Source organism: Salmo trutta, chromosome 27 (genome assembly GCF_901001165.1).
Source record: "Salmo trutta chromosome 27, fSalTru1.1, whole genome shotgun sequence".
NCBI lineage: Eukaryota > Metazoa > Chordata > Actinopteri > Salmoniformes > Salmonidae > Salmo > Salmo trutta.
Window position 1 is genome coordinate 14,373,570 of NC_042983.1, and position 21,099 is coordinate 14,394,668.

The 21,099-nt window shown below is 45.3% G+C and overlaps 2 protein-coding genes across 6 annotated transcripts in view; one reads left to right on the forward strand and one right to left on the reverse strand.

The window, feature by feature from the left end:
* polk (polymerase (DNA directed) kappa) overlaps window positions 1-358 on the reverse strand; it is a 10,643-nt gene extending 10,285 nt beyond the window's left edge. The window contains exons 1-2 of the mRNA XM_029716798.1: window positions 224-358; window positions 1-24 (exon numbers count right to left, since the gene is read on the reverse strand). The exon at window positions 1-24 is cut by the window's left edge and continues 127 nt beyond it. Of these exons, the coding sequence (XP_029572658.1) occupies window positions 1-5 (5 nt within the window). The 5' untranslated portion in view covers window positions 6-24; window positions 224-358. The remainder of the gene's footprint in view (window positions 25-223) is intronic.
* Window positions 359-2,478: 2,120 nt separating this feature from the next.
* LOC115164380 (collagen type IV alpha-3-binding protein) overlaps window positions 2,479-21,099 on the forward strand; it is a 41,671-nt gene continuing 23,050 nt past the window's right edge. For 2 of the 5 annotated variants that reach the window (XM_029716799.1, XM_029716801.1), the window contains exons 1-3: window positions 2,481-2,994; window positions 4,603-4,737; window positions 16,003-16,119. In XM_029716799.1, the coding sequence (XP_029572659.1) occupies window positions 2,902-2,994; window positions 4,603-4,737; window positions 16,003-16,119 (345 nt within the window). In that variant the 5' untranslated portion in view covers window positions 2,481-2,901. Of the gene's footprint in view, window positions 2,995-4,602; window positions 4,738-16,002; window positions 16,120-21,099 lie in introns of all 5 variants that reach the window. The other 3 variants (XM_029716800.1, XM_029716802.1, XM_029716803.1) reach the window with 3 other exon arrangements.

The following is a 21,099-nucleotide window of genomic DNA, read 5'->3' on the forward strand; positions in this document are numbered from 1 at the left end:
GCCATCCTTCCTTCAAGTGAGACCCTGCATTGAATACATAAACCAAACAAAATTTGCTAAGAAGTATTATGGTAAGTTAACTAGCTTGCTAGCTAACAAGCTAGCTAGCAAAATATGTATTCATCCAATCAAGTTGGTTCCACAATGTAAAATAATCTAAACAGCTAGTAATACTAGTTTCTAACTATCCAAGACAAGAATAAATAATATTTTGTTTGTTTACGGTAAAAGTATATTCTTTGCCTATGCCTCTTCAGTCTTGAGTTCTGAATTTGCTTCCGCCCTCTACGTCAATTAGGGGGAGGTGCAGTTTCCTTGTTTACGGATGTAGACCACGCAACGCGCATATAAACAAAACCTTCAAGAAACAAATCCAGGGACAAACTTTTAACAGGTGATGAAATGTTGTTGATTTATGAATAACGTGATTTATTAAAACAATTAAATATCACAACCTGTTTCAGGTATTTTGAACAGTTTCTGCATAGCCGCGATGTCCTAACCAGAGATAATGGAGGAATTATCTTCCTTTCTCTACCACATCTGACCAAACAGCCACAGGCCGAGTCCAAGGTTTGTGTCGTCCCCATAGAGATGTATAGAGGACTCTAGTGCCCAAAAGCCAATTTAAGCATGAGCAACGTCATTGAGGACTTTCCCCATTTTGAAGTAAGTCAACCGAGTGAAACTTCCTATGGGTTAAGGAAGGATCACATAATTCCATCCAGATCATCAGGAGGGATCAGCCAGTGAATTATACTTGTGAGCAAACATTCCATAACTGCAAGTAGCAGTAAATCACCAACAGTGGCTTTATACTTTTTCAAACAACACATTCCAGGTGGCAGTAAGCACAATTTTGTTTGTTAACCAACTCATAGATGTAGTAAGAAGAAAATGGACTACTTCAAAATGGAGATGGCCACAATGGTGCTGCCCTTGCGCTCACAGAAGCCCTACATTTTTTCTATTTTATTCTAGTTTGCACAGTCTCTATGCACACTCACAGGGCCCTACAAACTACGCACATGGATACTCCAACACACTAACACCATCATTTGCTCACACACACATAATATGCACATACATTTCTACTGACTACTCACATACAATCATCATATACGCTACTCTGTTTATCCTATACTATATATACAAAAGTATGTGGACACCCCTTCAAATTAGTAGATTCGTCTATTTCAGCCACACCCGTTGCTGACAGGTGTATAAAATCGAGCACACAGCCATACAATCTCCATAGACAAACATTTGGTTTCCATGTGTTTGATTCCATTCCAGCCATTATTATCAGCCGTCATCCCTTCAGCAGCCTCCACTGGATGCCACCTTTCCAACAAGTCAGTTCGTGAAATGTATGCCCTGCTGGCGCTGCCCGGTCAACTGTATATGCTGTTATTGAGAAGTGGAAACGTCTAGGAGCAACAACGGCTCAGCCGCAAAGTGGTAGGCCACAAGCTCACAGAACGGAACCGCCGAGTGCTGAAGCGCGTAGCACGTAAAAATCGTCTGTCCTCAGTTGCAACACTCACTACCGAGTTCCAAACTCTCTCTGGAAGCAACGTCAGCACAAGAACTGTTCGTCGGGAGCTTCGTGAAATGGGTTTCCATGACCGAGCAGCTGACACAAGCCTAAAATCACCATGCGCAATGCCAAGAGTGGGCTGGAATGGTGCAAAGCTCGCCGCCATTGGACTCTGGAGCAGTGGAAACGTGTTCTCTGGAGTGATAAATCACCCTTCACCATCTGGCAGTCCGACGGACAAATCTGTCCCTATGCATAGTGCCAACTGTAAAATTTGGTGGAGGAGGAATAATGGTTTGGGTTAGACCCCTCAGTTCCAGTGAAGGGAAATCTTAACACTACAGCATACAATGACATTCTAGACGTTTCTGTGCTTCCAACTTTGTGGCAACAGTTTGGGGAAGGCACTTTCCTCTTTTAGCATGACAATCCCCTCATGCACAAAGTGAGGTCCATACAGAAATGGTTTGTCGAGATCGGAATGGAAGAACTTGACTGGCCTGCACAGAGCCTTGACCTCAACCTCATCGAACACCTTTGGGATGAATTGGAATGTTTGACGAGCAGGTGTCCACATACTTTTGGTCATGGAGTGTATATCCTGATGCCTAGTCACCCTTCCCCTATACTTATGTACCTCTATCGATCCAGTATCCCTACACATTGTAAATATGGTTCTGGAACTGACCCTGTATATGGTATGCTTACTTTATTGTGTTTTTATTTTATATCGTATGTGTTTTTGTTCTACCTTGTTATTACATTTTAATTGATTACTGCATTGTTGGTGTTAGAGCTTGCAAGAAAGGCATTTCACTGTACATGTGCATGTGACATTAACTTGAAACAAACTAATGGGACAAATACTACAAAAGCGAAATCTATACATCTCTATGGTCGTCCCAAGGTCCGCCAGAGGGCGCTAGCGGGGTAGCTAGTTAGCGATCGTAGTTCTGAGCCATCTGAAAGGATTAGCGCTCTGTGTATTTGATCGTTGAGGATATGGCGCATTTGAACAGAAGGACTATTTTGTCTGCTGCATTATGACTGGATTTCTAGCCAGCTAACTAGCTTTCGCTAATTGCATTGCAGAGCCTATTTCTATCAAACGTTACGTCGTGTTGCTTATTGAAACACACATCCCGCAAGAAATTGTGAATTTAGAATGCATGCCAGTCTTAACTAGCTACGACAGCTAAGCAAGCCACTCCTGATTGTCTCATGTTTTGCTACAACGTTTGCTGTCTTATCGATTTGGCAACACTCGCTTGGCCACGTCTTATCAATTTGTGTATTTTAGTTTTCTCGTGGTAAACGCCAGCCTCTACCTAGCTAACGTTACCCAACGACTTGGTTGCTAAATGTCGGAGAAGAGTTCGAACTCGTCGGGCTCCGATGAAGATGTGGATCCCGAATCTGGGCATCCTGTTGAACTCGGTGGCGTCCTAAGCAAGGTAAGTCCTACAAAACAAACGATGAATCTTTATTCAAATGGCTAATGAGGGCATGATCCTCTCAAAAACACTGCTGGGATACTAGAATAACTACACTGAACAAAAACGCAACCTGGAAAGTGTTGGTCCCATGTTTCATGAGCTGAAATAAAAGATCCCAGAAATGTTCCATATGCACAAAAAGCTTTCTCTCAAATGTTGTGCACAAATTTGTTTACATCTCTGTTAGTGAGCATTTCTCCTTTGCCAAGATAATCTATCCACCTTACATGTGTGGCATATCAAGAAGCTGATAAACATGATCATTACACAGGTGCACCTTATGCTGGGGACAAACAGCCACTCTAAAATGTGCAGTTTTGTGACACCAGACAATGCCACAGATGTATCAAGTTGAGGGAGCGTGCAATTGGCATGCAGACTAGGAATGTCCATGAGCTGTTGCCAAAGAATTGAGTGTTCATTTCTCTAAGCCGCTTCCAAATTCTTTTTAGAGAATTTGCAGTACGACCAACAGGTATTACAATCGCAGACCACGTGTATTGCGTCGTGTGGGCGAGCGGTTTTCGGATGTCAACTTTGAACAGAGTGCCTCATGGTTTGCGGTGGGTTTATGGAATGGGCAGTCATGAGCTATGGATACCGAATCACATCACGGTATCCTTAGGCTCCATGTCTTACCATCCATCCGTCGCCATAAACTCATGTTTCAGCATGATAATGCACAGTGTTGCAAGGATTTGTACACAATTCCTGGAAGCTGAAAATGTCCCAGTTCCTGGATACTCACCAGACATGTCACCCATTGAGCATGTTTGGGATGCTCTGGATCGATGTACGACAGCGCATTCCAGTTCCCGTCAATATCCAGCTACTTCACACAGCCATTGAAAAGGATGGGACAACATTCCACAGGCCACAATCAAGTTTGATCAAATCTACGCGCAGGGGATTTCTTGCGCTGCATGAGGCAAATGGTGGTCACACCGGATACTGACTGGTTTTCTGATCCACGCCCCTACCTTTTTTTAAAGGTATCGGTTACCAACAGATGCATATCAATATTCCCAGTCATGTGAAATCCATAGATTAGGGCCTAAATAATTTATTTCATTTGACTGATTTCCTTATATGAACTGGAACTCTAGCATGAACTGGAAATTTTAGCATGTTGCATTTATATTTTTTGTTCAGTGTAGATAGCTAGCTGCTAGCTTTTGATTCAAAGCACTCAAACCGGTGTATGAGTTGTGATTGATAGTCAATTGTTGTACACTTCCCTGTGGTGGACACTTCCTTATTGTGGACAATGGTTGTATTAGGTTGATAATGTTTGATCAATCTCAATTAGGCCACCTATCAGACAATGGGTACCACAAACAAACTGCTCCAGCCACTCATAACAAGGTGGGCCCAGTTGCTTTGTATGGCATCTTTGTGGGCCACAAACACCCAGTTCTCTAAGTTAATTGGGAAATTCATTAAACTAATCATCATCTTTAGTGATTTGAAACTTAAGTGTGAAACTAAATACATTACCTCCTTCCTACTGTAATTGCACTGCTAGTAGAATTGTAGGCTTGACTATCTGCCTTTGTTTGTTGACAGTGGACAAACTACATTCATGGATGGCAGGACCGGTGGGTAGTGTTGAAGAACAATACTCTGAGCTACTATAAGTCAGAGGACGAGCGGGAGTACGGCTGCAGGGGCTCTCTGTGTCTCAGCAAGGCGGTCATCACAGTAAGTTAGAGTCAAGGTTTATTTCCTCTCAGGAAGCAGCGTTATGGCACATTGTTATGGCACCTGTCACAACAAAATGGACTTCATGATTTCATCATACCAGCAGGGAAAGGGAAGGTTATCTCAAAATACTATCTCGGTCCTGTTCTACTGGTTTTAAAGATTAGGTGAAAATATGCTAGTGAAATGCTTGCCTAAAACTCAGACAATGTTAGGATGTTCTCTGTCATTACTTTGAGCAATAACTTGTCATTCCTTGGGTCCAATTTTCTCTGCCCCAGAGAGCTAAACATTAACCAGTAATGAGGCTGTTAGTGCACAGTAGGGGATAGAGAGCAGTATTTTATCAGACAAGGGCATACTGACACTACAAGGAGACCCATTAGTAAACACATGTACATAGTCCTTTATTAGGCAACTGAAATCCTGATTCCGTCTTGAAATGTCATCTTTGGCCACATACTGTTAGCCTTTGTATGCCATGCTTCAGTTTCTTCTATAGAAAAGTGTGTGGTCACATGCACATCCTTAAAAACATAGGTGCTTGGCTAATAAAGAATACTAGTAAAGATGAAGAAGGCCCCCGCACTGTTGAAGCTCCCAATTCACTGCTTTATTGACAACGTTTCCATCAGAAACTGGTCTTTCTCAGGTCGAACAAAGCGAGTGTTCACATCCCTAAATATGCACGTCACCTCACGTGATCATTGCGGACATGATGCATGGTGGGTGTGAAAGCAATTTGTGTATCTCTAAATAGGATATCAATGAGTTGGGCACATGTACTAGTTCCAGAAAATAATATATATTTACAAAATGACCGATTTAGGAAACCTGGAAGGCAAGACAAATCAAAGTGACATATTCATGTCAGAAATGGACTGATATCAAACTCTTGGTTCAGACCTCTAGGAGACATGGTACACAAACGGTGAATCCAATACAATTCTCTTCTCAATAATAGATGATCAGTATTTCCCCTCCTACTCGGAGTATTAACATGTGTGATACCAATGTATCTCAGAGAGCTAATGTTGTGACGAGCCGCCATGGAATGGGCAGCCACCAGGGTTCTCTGGTCAAGAGTCCTGATATTACTCATGTGTTCTGCTGTCCTTGTTTTCAGAGTTTCTTTTTTCCTACATGGCGTAGACCACAAATACACTTGATCAGTTATATCACATTTTCTTGTGGAACACGTGATGACGGCCTGCCCCGTAATGGGGTGATTGAAGATTGTGCGTTTGTTCGTAAAGTTACACTGGGTACATTGGCCACATCCATAGTTACCGTCTGGCACATTGTCTAGAAAGGTACTGGGGGAAGATCAGACCTCACCACCATGTGACTGATGTTGGGGGCGTGTCTGGAGACTACCCTCGGGGGTTCTTTTAAACGTCCAGCTGTTGATCAGTGCTCAGGATGTGCCAGTGTTTTTCCATTTTTTTATGATGTGGTCGAACTGTTTACTGAGCGAGGCGTATTGAAGGAAGCTTTGAAGGCGTTGGTCAGGAGGGCGGGGAGGTTTGGCCGTGAGGCTGTCATCCTGGGTCATATTTTAATAACGTTCCCTTGCGTCATGCAGCCATTCCTCTGGGTAACCCCGCTGTCTGAAACGCTCATCCAGATAGTCGGCTTGTTTGTCATTGTCGCTCTGTGTACTACAAATACTGCGTATGTCACTGTATTGGCTAATGGGGAGGCTCTTTTTTGTGGGGGGGGGGGGGTGGAAGCTGTCCCCGCGTAACAGGGAATTCCTGTCCGTCGGCTTCCTGTATAGGTCCGCGCTAAACCCACCCCCCTCCCTCTTAATCAAAATGTCAAGAACTTGTTTCATGCGCATCAAAGGTGAGGGTGAGTTTCAGATGCTCACTGCTTGTATTGATGGAGGGGAATCGATGGTTCCTCTGCTGTGCCCTGGAATAAAAGGAATACATCATCAATGAAGCCTTTCTAGAGTCTGATAAATGGCGCAGGAATGGATTGTTAGGGCTGAAAATCACCTTCTCAAACAACCCCACATACAGTTTGGCATAATTCGGTACCATTTTACTACCCATAGCAGTTACCGTCTGTTGCATGAACATTCTTTGTCAGAACAGTCTCAGCCATTTGAACAATCCAGTTAGTGCTGGGGAGTGTGCCAGTGGGTCGTTGACGAAGACAGTGTGCCAGTGGGTCGTTGACGAAGACGGCGTGCCAGTGGGTCGTTGACGAAGACGGCGTGCCAGTGGGTCGTTGACGAAGACGGCGTGCCAGTGGGTCGTTGACGAAGACGGCGTGCCAGTGGGTCGTTGACGAAGACGGCGTGCCAGTGGGTCGTTGACGACGACGGCGTGCCAGTGGGTCGTTGACGTAGACGGCGTGCCAGTGGGTCGTTGACGAAGACGGCGTGCCAGTGGGTCGTTGACGAAGACGGCGTGCCAGTGGGTCGTTGACGAAGACGGCGTGCCAGTGGGTCGTTGACGAAGACGGCGTGCCAGTGGGTCGTTGACGAAGACGGCGTGCCAGTGGGTCGTTGACGAAGACGGCGTGCCAGTGGGTCGTTGACGAAGACGGCGTGCCAGTGGGTCGTTGACGAAGACGGCGTGCCAGTGGGTCGTTGACGAAGACGGCGTGCCGTGGCTTCCAGGCTTCCCTGATAGGGGATATTAGTGTACATGGATTCAACATCAAACAAGCCACAGTAGGTCTCCCTGGTGGCTTATCCAATAGTTTGTGGATTTTTGTTGAGGCGTGAATAACGCTCCTGATTGGATTGTCTACTTTCATGAACTCGCATTCTTTTTGCATAATTTCTCCGCTTTCCAACAGACTTCAGCTTGCAGTGAATCTCAGCTTTGAACAGTGGTGTGGGGTCACGTGACACTTTCTGATAGAAAGTAGTGGTGTTCAATTGTCCCCGACTCTCATTCGCATAGTCATCACAGTTTAACGACACCACAGCTCTGCCCTCGTCAGCACTATCAAAGTGGAATCATTTATTTTTAAATCGTCCAACACTTGTCTCTGTTCTTTAGGGAGGTTATTGTAGACTCTGTATTCTCATTTCTTATTCAGAATCGGAGACACCTTTTCCCACCGATCTGCAGTATGTTTCTAGGGAGAGATTTCTGTATCTGGGCGGACAAATGGTGGATTTTGCTCGAAAAGGGGTATTCATTCTGTGAGTAATGTCATTCTCTATTGTGTCACCCATACTGGACACATCCACATTTGGACTCTTATCATTTATGGAACAGCTTCTGTTTCTTGCCATTTGACCCTTTATTTCCCTCAGGCTGGCCTCCTGTTGGTCAGATAAGCTGAAATCCAACACCCTGGTTAAACATTACATTGGTTCTCTGAAAATACCATGGTTCAGTACAGAGGTCAAACAAATGCTATTACTGCTATTTGTGCAATATGATTAAAGGATCAAATCGGATCAACACTACAATATGGGATGTTGCAACTTTCCTTAAAGGGATACTTCGGGATTTTGGTAACGAAGCCCTGTATCTACTTCCCCAGAGTCAGATTAACTCGTGGATACCATTTTTTATGTCTGTGTGCAGTTTGAAGGAAGTTGCAAAGGTGTCTTTGTGCTCTTGAGAGAGCATTAGTTTCTTTTCTCTAGGTAAATGCAACTCCGAGGACTACAAGGTTTTAATACTAGCAGCACACCCACCCAGTCGCTGGCATTCAGTCTGTAGTAATGAAGGAAACAACAAGACTCATGTAGGATTTACAGTATTTTGCATGTAAAAAAATAATAGGGCAATGTTTATGACCCCTTACAAACAAGCCCATTTTTTTACCACATTTTGCCTGCATACGCCGTTTCTACCTCCCGTGTGGGTGGTCCTATATTTTAGTCAATCCATTGAATATACATCATTAATAATTTGTTTAGGCAGGTCCTAAGAAGCATACGACTAAAAGTATTTTCAAAACAGTAGAATGGCATATTTTGAGTTTAATTATGTTATCACCAAATGAATGAATCAATAGTTCATTAAACAGACAAGATATCACAGTTAAAACACATATGTTTTGTAGTAACAATGTAATGGAATATAACAAAATACAAATAATATTTTCCCACACAACTTGTCACGGAAACGTGTGGAACAGCTGTTATGTAAAAAACAAAAAATAATATTTGGAAACAGAGGCCGTATTTTGTTTTTATCCACGTTTCATCTCTTTCCTACCCTCACTCTACTTTTAGGGAGTGGGCGTAGGGTCTTACATTGAAAGTATATTCTTCACGATACCGATTTTTAGAAAAGAATAGCAATCCTTTAAAAAATATATATTTTTAATATGCGAGTCTCGTATTCATATTTCACATCCTCCGTAGGCTTTTGGAGTTGCCTATACGCGATCAAGCAAAATAATAGGCCTACAGTTGATTTAGGCTACATTATAACACGCTAAATGTTTCTGATCAATGATGGATGAGCAAACCAATAGATGAGCTATACCACCTCCACTTATTTGTCCAGCCAGAAACCAATTAACCAAATAGCTTATACAGACAGAGATTCAGTGAATCAAAATCACATTGATTGAGACAAGTCAGGCTTTTGGTCAGGAGTAGGCCTAGGCTACTAAGCGACTGCGAGTGAAGAGCAAAATAATCTAATTGTTAAACTACATGCTGTCAAAATGTTGTAATAAATGAACCAATTAGACAAGATGTTCATGGGCAGCACTCACCTCCATTTAGCTAACATTTTCCCAGCCTGACTGTATCCTAACCAATATCCAAACAGAGATGAAGTGAAAACACAAATCCGACATTGATTGATTTATCAAGATGAGTCCCCACCCTTGTCTCAAAGCGGTGCGATGGCGCTGTCTCAATCAAAACGGTGCTGAAATGATCTAGTTCACCACACGTGGGTAGGCTATTGCTTAAAATGTGTTACAAAGATTGGATGACTTTGGGAGTTTCAGTAAGCAATAATTTGATACATGCCTTCAATTGCGTTAACCTACTTTATTCCAATAATTTCATCATTCATTGATTTTTAATCCCACATTAATTCTATATGGATCCATCCAGTTGTGCTTAAGACAACATGCATGCTTAGTGGTGGGCTATGTGAAGAGATGGGAGAAGTGACATGCCTTGCAAAGTTTAGCACTGGCAGGATGATGGTTAACTGGCACTGCCGAGCAACCAGTGAGTTTAAGAGCGTAGCGCGTGCCAATGCCGCCTCAGCATTACGGCTACGTTTCATACTAGGCCACAGGCAGACGTTTACGAGATGATTACTACGTTGTTAGGCGTAAATGGAAGTTTTGGCTTTGATACTGGCAGTCCCTTTCAGATAAAAGGTATATTTCTATTGTGTTATTGACTCTACGTTTGTTTATGTGTAACTCTGTGTTGTTTGTGTCACACTGCTTTATCTAGGCCAGGTCGCTGTTGTAAATGAGAACTTGTTCTCAACTGCCCTACCTGGTTAAATAAAGGTCAAATTAAATAAATAAATAAGGAAAATCTGGAAAGAAGTTGCCGGAAAAACGTTTTAGTGTTAAAGTGATGATATTAAAGGGATATGACTCCTGCATGCTTCACACTTGGGAATCTGACTCTCTATTGGTTACACAGACTTTTGGCCTCCCATTCTAACCACCTCTCGTCAGCTTTGTATTCATGTAACCTGGTGAAATTGCTGCACAATATGATCTTGTTGCCATCTGATGCACATTCAGATGTCATAAATCAGAACTGCAGAGCTCTCCCTGTCCTATGCCATGCCGTGCCTTGATTGTATTAGTGCTGATGATATCTAGAAATGTGCATGTACTCCCTGGCCCATCTACTGTTGCTAGCTCCAATTCTGACTTGTGCTCTGATATCTGCTTCACTGATTTCTGCTCTCGTAAAAGCCTGGAGTTTCTGCACGTTAACACTAGAAGCTTATTACCTAAAATGGATCAATTGAAAGTGTGGGTTCACAGTTCTAATCCAGATGTGTTGGTTGTGGTTAAGGAAGAGTGTTTTGAATACTGATGTTAACCATTCTAGTTAGAACCTTTTTCAGGCAAGACAGATCTTCCAAAGGTGGGGGACTTGCGATCTTTACCAAGGATCCCCTTCAGGGCTCGGTTGTCGCCGCCAAGTCTGTCCCCAAACAATTTGATTTGCTGGTTTTAAGTATTAAACTTTCAAATAGCTCTTTGTTGACTGTTGCTGGGTGCTATTGTCCTCCATCAGCACCGGCCTGTACCCTACCTGCCCTAAGCTCTCTCCTGGCCCCTTCTGAATTTTTCCTGCTAGGTGACCTAAACTGAGACATGCTTAAGCCACCCAACCAAGTCCTAAAGCAATGGGACTCCCCAAATCTTTCTCAGATTATTACCAATCTCACAAGGTATGACTCCAAGCAACCAGAAAAGGCTACTCTTCTTGATGTTATCCTCACAAATAATCCTGATAGGTATCAGTCTGGTGTTTTCTGTTATGACCTTAGTGATCACTGTTTTAGAACCTGTGTTCGTAATGGCTTCTCAGTGAAACGACCTGTCTGGATTTGTCATAGGCTCTTGCTAAAAAACTTTAATGAGCAAGCCTTCCTTCATGAACTGGCCTCTGTGAAATGGTATAGAATCAGCTTGGTCCCCGCTGTCAAAGATGCTAAGACCTTCTTCTTTTTTTATATTTTCAGTGGTATTGTTAACAAACACCCCCCATAAAGAAAATGAGAATTAAAAACAGGTTCAGCCCCTGGTTCGATCCCTGATCTGCAGAGTTACTCCACCTTAAGAATTCCATTTGGAGAAAGGCTCGGGACACGCATGGCTCTCGTTCAGGCAAATGAGAAATAAGTGCACTCAGGCTATCCGGAAGGCCATCTGGTCAGCGCATGTCCTGGTAATCCGTCTGGCCCCGCGGCCTTGTGAATGTTTACATTGTGTTTTGAAAGCTTTTGATACGGTAGACCATTCCATTCTTGTGGGCCGGCTAAGTAGTATTGGTGTCTCTGAGTGGTCTTTGGCCTGGTTTGCTAACTACCTCTGTCAGAGTGTGTAGTGTATAATGTAAAAAAATCTGCTGTCTCAGCAGCAGCCTGTCACCAAGGGAGTACCCCAAGGCTCAATCCTAGGCCCCATGCTCTTCTCAATTTACATCAACAACATAGCTCAGGCAGTAGGAAGCTCTCTCATCCATTTTATATGCAGAGTATAGTTTTATACTCAGCTGGCCCCTCCCCAGATTTTGTGATAAATGCTCTCCACAAGCTTTCTCTACCCTTAACCTTGTTCTGAACACCTCCAAAACAAAGGTCATGTTTTTTGGTAAGAAGAATGCCCTTCTCCCCACAGGTGTGATTACTACCTCCTGAGGGTTTAGAGCTTGAGGTATTCACCTCATACAAGTACTTGGGAGTATGACTAGACGGTACACTGTCCTTCTCTCAGCACATTTAAATCTAGACTTGGTTTCCTCTATCGTAATCGCTCCCCTTTCACCCCAGCTGCCAAACTAACCCTGATTCAGATGACCCACCTACCCATGCTAGATTAGAGACATAATTTATCGATCGGCAGGTAAGGGTGCTCTCGATCGGCTAATGTTCTTTACCATTCGGCCATCAGATTTGCCACCAATGCTCCTTATAGGACACATCACTGCACTCTATACTCTGTAAACTGGTCATCTGAGGAACCTGTCGCAAGACCCACTGGTTGATGCTTATTTATAAAACCCTCTTAGGCCTCACTCCCCCCTATCTGAGATATCTCCTGCAGCCTTCATCCTCCACATACAACACCTGCTCGGCCAGTCACATTCTGTTAAAGGTCCCCAAAGCACACACATCCCTGGGTGGCTCCTCTTTTCAGTTCGCTGCAGCTAGCGACTGGAACGAGCTGCAACAAACCAAACACTCAAACGGGACAGTTTTATCTCAATCTCTTCATTCAAAGACTCAATCATGGACACTCTTACTGACAGTTGTGGCTGCTTTGTATTATGTATTGTTGTCTCTACCTTCTTGACCTTTGTGCTGTTGACTTTGCCCAATAATGTTTGTACCATGTTTTTGTGCTGTTACCATGTTGTGTTGCTACCATGCTGTGTTGTCATGTTTTTCTGCCTTGTTATGTTGTTGTCTTAGGTCTCTCTTTATGTAGTGTTGTGTCTCTTGTCGTGATGTGTGTTTTGACCTATATTTATACATTTACAAAAAAATGTTTTATCCCTTTTGCGTTTTGGTAGGCCGTCATTGTAAATAAGAATTTGTTCTTAACTGACTTGCCTAGTTAAATAAAATAAAAATACAAATAAAATATCAGAGAAACGGAACCCTTTTTCCAAATATCCCAAAGCCTGAGCTCTCTGTTGACGGACTCCTGTCAGTGGTATGTGAAGTCTGAGGAATGCGGAAACAATCCATCGGTTAATACCTTGCTCAGTAGAAGCCGGCTTCAGTTAGGCCGTACACCATAGACTCGGTACAGTACGCTCACCTCACGCACATGGGAGATATTTGTGCAGGGAAATGCAACAGTTAGATGGTTGTGCTTCTGGCTATGGCTCAACCTCCTGCTGTGTCATGCAGGCTACTGTTTACACATCGCTCTCTGACATCTCTTCTGCAGTTGTTCAGTATCTTGTGCTTCTAGCAAAGCTCTTTTCATGCGGTATCAGTTTTTTTTTTCTCCCAGAAATGGATTGTGTTTTGTATTCTCTGTTACTTTTATATTCAAGTACAACGTAAAATCATTTCACATTAGAGAGTTGTTAATGCTGCTATAAACTACTATTGATCATGTCAACAATACTAACAACGTTTTCAAAACCTAAGAACCAGCAAGCGTAGCAACTGTAGCGTTGGATGCAGTGTTCTAAATCAGATCTCTCCACACACACACACACACACACACACGCACAAACACACATACACACTCACAGAGAAATGGATAGCAGCACACTGTGCTGCTGGGGGAAAGGAACACTTTTAAAGGAGAGACGGCCAGGCTTTATGGGCCGTGTCTGATACAGCCTTGTGCCAGTGGACTTAATGCTTCCTATGAGTCACACAGATAAGAGTTCTTAAAGGAATGCTAGATAGGAGTAGGGTGGAGAAGTCAAATAAAATGGATATTTGTCACATGCTTCATAAACAACAGGTGTAGACTAACAGGGAAATGTTTACTTACGGGGCCCTCCCCAACAATAAAGTAGTGCTGATCGATTTAGTGCTTTTTGAGGTCGTTTTCGGTTTGTTTATTAAAAAAGAATCACTGTTTTTGATTTCGGGGGAAAGAGACATTATAAATGCATTATGTGGGCTGAATGCTGTAACAACACAGAATTAAACAATGAATAAAAGTCATGATTGTAGTTCAGGCCTATTAATGCCTATCACTTATTAACTGTAATTTATTCACATTACTTTCATCAAATATTTCAGTTGTCTAAATTCTATTTGTTTATTTCGATGACTTTATTAGTTTATTCCAAGTCATTTCTATAGAGCTGCGGTCTGTGCTTTCTTCAAAGTAAATACAGCCTACTTTTTATGACTGCTGAATACCAACTATCAATCACGTTGTCTTTAGATCATGTATTTTCAGGTAGAGAGACCTCGCAAAGCAACTTATTTCTATCCCTCTCGCACATTCTCTCTCTGCGTCAACGAGGTCTGTGTCTACTCCAGACTAGTAAGCGGGCGAACAATGGATTATGGTCATTGTAGTTTAGCGCAGAAAATGTGGTAATTAACTATGTAGAATATTTGCCTGTTGGAAACTACTACATTGCACAGTTCGGACTTGATCTGATTTATCTCTACAGAAACTGAGCATGGAGCTCACAGAAAAAAAATGTACAAAATGGAAATCAAATAATTGAACCTACGTTGGTCAGTTTAAAAAAACGAAAAAGAACCAACTTTTCGGTTAATCGCTCAGCACTACAATGCAGAGAGAAAAATATAAATAAAAACGCAAGGAATAAATACACAATGAATACTGATAACTTGGCTATATACACAGGGTACTGAGTCGATGTGCAGGGGTTCGAGGTAATTGAGGTAGATATGTACATGCAGGTAGCCTAGTGGTTAGAGCGTTAGACTAGGAACCGAAAGGTTGCAAGATCGAATCCCCGAGCTGACAAGGTAAAAATCTGTCGTTCTGACCAAGGCCGTTAACCCACTGTTTCTAGGCCGACATTGAAAACAAGAATTTGTTCTTCACTGACTTGCCTAGTTAAATAAAGATAAAATAAATAGGTAGGGATAAAGTGACATGGAAACAGGATAGATAATAAACAGTAACAGCAGCATATGTAATGAGTCAAAAGAGTGTTTCCCCATAGACACTGATCTAGTGTCAGATTTGTCTTATTTCCTCCAATGGGGAAGATCTTGTTTGGGGGACGGGCAATCTGATTACAGATCTGTGCTTATGTACTTCTACCAGCACTGGTACAGGAGGGGAAAGAGAAACCAGCAGCCCTCCAAGTTCAGCTTCACTCATGAAATGAAACATATGGGGATCGATTTAGTGTTATGATTTAAAAAGCTAAATGCAATGTTGTTAAATTGTGGGAATTACATGTGTGTTCTAGAGAATGTGGTATGGGGGCACTGCAGTTAGTCGACAAAGGTTACAGAAAATAAAACGGGGAGCTTAATTAGTCAAGTTGATTTAAACAAGGGCAACATCAGCGAGCCATTTCTATTGGAGGAGCTGTAATTTAGAAAACAGAGAATGGACCCTATCCCAAAGAAAGCTATGGACTTCCTGGTGCATGTGCTTGGAGCTGGCCAGGGGTGGGCTGGGGATCGGGGAGGAGGACAGGGGTGGGCTGGGGATCGGGGAGGAGGACAGGGGTGGGCTGGGGATCGGGGAGGAGGACAGGGATGAGAGAACCCTGGTTCCGTGAGGAATGCAGGAGACATTAGACATCAGGTTGTAATTACAGCCCTTTTTATTGAGTTCTAGAACATTCTCTATATGGAATCCATATGTGTCAGAACCACATTCCTCATTCATCCGACATGGTGATTTGGAACATTCCCAGGACAGCAACTCAGTCACAGGCATAATAATAAAGTCTATTGTTGGCTGTTTTTGACTAATCTGAAAGAGGGAACATATGGTTTGACATGCTATTGACCACTTGTTTTTTTAAACTGGTAATGGTAGACACACTTCACTTTTCACTCATTTCTGCTGTAGGGTTTGATGTCTCCTAGTGTAAGTATTGTCACTCATGTGTCTCCTCTCCCTCTGTCTGTCTGTCTCTCTCTGCAGCCCCATGAGTTTGATGAGTGTCGTATTGACATCAGTGTGAACGACAGTGTGTGGTACCTACGGGCAGAGGACCCAAAGCACCGGCTCAGATGGATTGACTCCATCGAATTACACAAGGTAAGACTAAAGGATCTCTCCTTAGATGGAACCGAGGTATTCCCCTTGGCATGGGCTGGGGCTGACCTCCGCTGACATGTCTAGGGAGTGTAGCTCTGGTATCCATCAGTGAGGTGGCGGTGGGCAGACGTTCTGTTTGAAACGCCACTACTTCCTGTTGATCTGAGCAGGTTAGATGGTAACACACCGTAGCGTCTATACGGTCTTTGTCGCTCCGGCCTGATTTTTTTCGCTGTTTACTTGTCCAATACTTTCATATCTACACAATAAGTGGGGTTGACTGGTACTGGGGGTAGAATGTACTAGCCTAGGGGTTGGTTTTAGAACAGAACAAGAGAAGGGCCTGGTATTTCTGTGAGGGAGTGGAGTCAGGAAATGTGGGGTGGTCACATCCCATCATCCGGTGAATGCTGGGAATCTTGGGAGTGGCCAAAGGGGGGGGGTGCTGTTCACACACTGATGGGGTGAGTCCCATTGCTGACAAACTGTCCTACCACTAACATGTGCTGCATATGGGCAGAGACCAGACACTCCACAGGCTGACACATTCAACACTGTCTGTGTGAAGGGATCTCTCCTGGTTAGGACAGGATAGGACAGTATGGGGTCCAGTTCAGCAGTGCCCTACACATGGCCAAATTGAAAGAATCACAACTTCAACCGTAGGCTACCAAGAATCCATTCAATTCAATCTAGTCCTTGACCTTGTATCTATCTACCTTTCGGTCTGTTTAAGGAGTTTCTCTTGAAGTCTCAGGAAGGAGCAGAGACCTCAGGTTGGTGCAGACAGCGAAGTAGCAGTAACACGTCTCTCCACTGTGAAGTGAAGCCAATTTAGGTACCTGAGTGGAGCAGCGGTCTGAGGCACTGCATCTCAGTGCTGGAGGTGTCACTACAGACACCCTGGTTCGAATCCAGGCTGTATTGCAGCCGGCCGTGATCAGGAGTCCCACAGGGCGGCACACAATTGGCCCAGCGTCATTAGGGTTTGGCGGGGTAGGCCGTCATTGTAAATAAGAATTTGTTCTTAACTGACTTGCTTGATCCGAAAATGTGGTCGGAGTATGGAGGGTGTGACGCAATTGCTGAGCCTCCGGAGGCGTGCAGAGGCCAAATTGAGCTCCGTAACGCATCGCGCGCAACCGCGCGCCTCCCAAACGTTGGAACAATTCAGAGGGCTCCGTATAGCTCTGTATAGTTTCGCATGGACGTGATTGATTGACGGTAGGTGAGGGCGGGAGGTCCTGTATAAACACAAACTCACTTCCTTCACAACTTCTCTGCTCTGCTCAGTGAAGCGCAAGAGGTTTAAATGCCCAGTCTCAGCCATACCCACTGCAGGAGTGGACATGTGTTTGCACTGCCACCTACTGACCTAACAGGGACTTGCATGTGGACTTCCATGGACGCTTGACTCTCTTGTGGTGTGTGTGGTGATGGTTCAGTGTGGCGATATTGATCCAGATTTCAGACAGCTCCTGGGTGTAGTTTATGCTGCACTCTACATCACCCCACGGACACAGAAGATTAGTAATATATTGAAGCAGAAGAGACTAGACGGCCATTTGAAAAGGGATGTTGCGCTGTGTCAGCGTCTCCGGCGGGTGGGGGCTAATACGAGGTGTTTGCTTTGCGGGAGCGCCTTGGAAGTGGTGACACGAGTCATTTGTGATGACGACTAACTAAATGACCTACAGTCATTGTCCCTGTGAGTCATGTTGTATTACACCGCAGTACTTCAACAGAAGAGTTGGGTTGAGTCATTCATTTGACTGTACTTCTAGGGCCTATACCCTTTCTTAGTTGTTAACATGGACATCGTTCAACTCTTCTGGTCGCATCTTTCCATTTGGTCGACGAGTTTGTTTTTTGAAGCACTTTTCATTTGCGTTCTGGGAAGAACAAGTGTTGTCAGCTTTGAAAAGTCCGTAGTGACCAACAACACCAAGGACCCCTCATTTGCGTAGCAGTAAAGCTGTGTGTTCCTGGACAGGTGTTTTACTACTCTGAATTGCAGCTCTTGATGAATAATGCATGTGTTGTAGTCAGCCATCCGACACAATCGCAGATATCAAGAGGTACCACACACACAACGTAGTCAACACTACACTTAGTGAAAGCACTACTAGGCTCAGACAGGACTATTCCATTTGCAGGCCCTGGATAGGGGGTGGAAAGGGTGGGGAGACTCAACACCCCTCTAGACTGGTTGTTTGCACAGTCCTGCCCCAGAGGAAGCATAACAAGCAGACTGGAAGGAAGGAGAAAGACAGAGGGAAGGGGAGAAGACTTGTAGTTGGAGGGAGGGAAGGGGAGAAGACTTGTAGTTGGAGGGAGGGAAGGGGAGAAGACTTGTAGTTGGAGGGAGGGAAGGGGAGAAGACTTGTAGTTGGAGGGAGGGAAGGGGAGAAGACTTGTAGTTGGAGGGAGGGAGGGAAGGGGAGAAGACTTGTAGTTGGAGGGAGGGAGGGAAGGGGAGAAGACTTGTAGTTGGAGGGAGGGAGGGAAGGGGAGAAGACTTATAGTTGGAGGGAGGGAGGGAGGGGAGAAGACTTGTAGTTGGAGGGAGGGAAGGGGAGAAGACTTGTAGTTGGAGGGAGGAAAGGGGAGAAGACTTGTAGTTGGAGGGAGGGAAGGGGAGAAGACTTGTAGTTGGAGGGAGGAAAGGGGAGAAGACTTGTAGTTGGAGGGAGGGAGGGAAGGGGAGAAGACTTGTAGTTGGAGGGAGGGAAGGGGAGAAGACTTGTAGTTGGAGGGAGGGAAGGGGAGAAGACTTATAGTTGGAGGGAGGGAGGGAGGGGAGAAGACTTGTAGTTGGAGGGAGGGAAGGGGAGAAGACTTGTAGTTGGAGGGAGGGAAGGGGAGAAGACTTGTAGTTGGAGGGAGGGAGGGAAGGGGAGAAGACTTGTAGTTGGAGGGAGGGAGGGAAGGGGAGAAGACTTGTAGTTGGAGGGAGGGAGGGAAGGGGAGAAGTACTTGTAGTTGGAGGGGAGGGAGGGAAGGGGGAGAAGACTTATGAGTTGGAGGGAGGGAGGGAGGGGAGAAGACTTGTAGTTGGAGGGAGGGAGAGGGGGAGAAGACTTGTAGTTGGAGGGAGGAAGGGGAGAAGACTTAGTTGGAGGGAGGAAAGGGGAGAATGACTTGTAGTTTGGAGGGAGGAACGGGGGAAGACTTGTAGTTTGGAGGAGGGAAGGGGAGAAGGACTTGTAGTTGGAGGGAGGAAAGGGGAGAAGACTTGTAGTTGGAGGGAGGAAAGGGGAGAAGAACTTGTAGTTGGAGGGAGGGAAGGGGAGAAGACTTGTAGTTTGGAGGGAGGGAAGGGGGAGAAGACTTATAGTTGGAGGGAGGGAGGGAGGGAAGAAGACTTGTAGTTGGAGGAGGGAAGGGAGAAGACTTGTAGTTGGAGGGAGGAAAGGGGAGAAGACTTGTAGTTGGAGGGAGGAAGGGGAGAAGACTTGTAGTTGGAGGGAGGGAAGGGGAGAAGACTTGTAGTTGGAGGGAGGAAAGGGGAGAAGACTTGTAGTTGGAGGGAGGGAAGGGGAGAAGACTTATAGTTGGAGGGAGGGAAGGGGAGAAGACTTGTAGTTGGAGGGAGGGAGGGAGGGGAGAAGACTTATAGTTGGAGGGAGGGAGGGAGGGGAGAAGACTTGTAGTTGGAGGGAGGGAGGGAAGGGGAGAAGACTTGTAGTTGGAGGGAGGGAGGGGAGGGGAGAAGACTTGTAGTTGGAGGGAGGGAGGGGAGGGGAGAAGACTTGTAGTTGGAGGGAGGGAGGGAAGGGGAGAAGACTTGTAGTTGGAGGGAGGGAGGGGAGGGGAGAAGACTTGTAGTTGGAGGGAGGGGAGAAGACTTGTAGTTGGAGGGAGGGAGGGGAGGGGAGAAGACTTGTAGTTGGAGGGAGGGAGGGAAGGGGAGAAGACTTGTAGTTGGAGGGAGGGAGGGGAGGGGAGAAGACTTGTAGTTGGAGGGAGGGAAGGGGAGAAGACTTGTAGTTGGAGGGAGGGAAGGGGAGAAGACTTGTAGTTGGAGGGAGGGAGGGAGGGGGAGAAGACTTGTAGTTGGAGGGGAGGGAGGGGAGGGGAGAAGACTTGTAGTTGGAGGGAGGGAGGGGGGTGGAGAAGACTTGTAGTTGGAGGGAGGGAGGGGAGAAGACTTGTAGTTGGAGGGAGGGACGGGGAGGGGAGAAGACTTGTAGTTGGAGGGAGGGAGGGAGGGAGGGAGGGAGGGGAGAAGACTTGTAGTTGGAGGGAGGGAGGGAGGGGAGAAGACTTGTAGTTGGAGGGAGGGAGGGAGGGGAGGGGAGAAGACTTGTAGTTGGAGGGAGGGAGGGAGGGGAGGGGAGAAGACTTGTAGTTGGAGGGAGGGAGGGGAGAAGACTTGTAGTTGGAGGGGAGGGAGGGGAGGGGAGAAGACTTGTAGTTGGAGGGAGGGAAGGGGAGAAGACTTGTAGTTGGAGGGAGGGAAGGGGAGAAGACTTGTAGTTGGAGGGAGGGAAGGGGAGAAGACTTGTAGTTGGAGGGAGGGAAGGGGAGAAGACTTGTAGTTGGAGGGAGGGGAGAAGACTTGTAGTTGGAGGGAGGGAGGGGAGGGGAGAAGACTTGTAGTTGGAGGGAGGGGAGGGGAGAAGACTTGTAGTGGGAGGGAGGGGAGGGGAGAAGACTTGTAGTGGGAGGGAGGGGAGGGGAGAAGACTTGTAGTTGGAGGGAGGGGAGAAGACTTGTAGTTGGAGGGAGGGAGGGAGAAGACTTGTAGTTGGAGGGAGGGAGGGGAGAAGACTTGTAGTTGGAGGGAGGGAGGGGAGGGGAGAAGACTTGTAGTTGGAGGGAGGGAGGGGGGTGGAGAAGACTTGTAGTTTGAGGGAGGGAGGGGAGGGGAGAAGACTTGTAGTTGGAGGGAGGGACGGGGAGGGGAGAAGACTTGTAGTTGGAGGGAGGGAGGGGAGGGGAGAAAACTTGTAGTTGGAGGGAGGGAGGGAGGGGAGA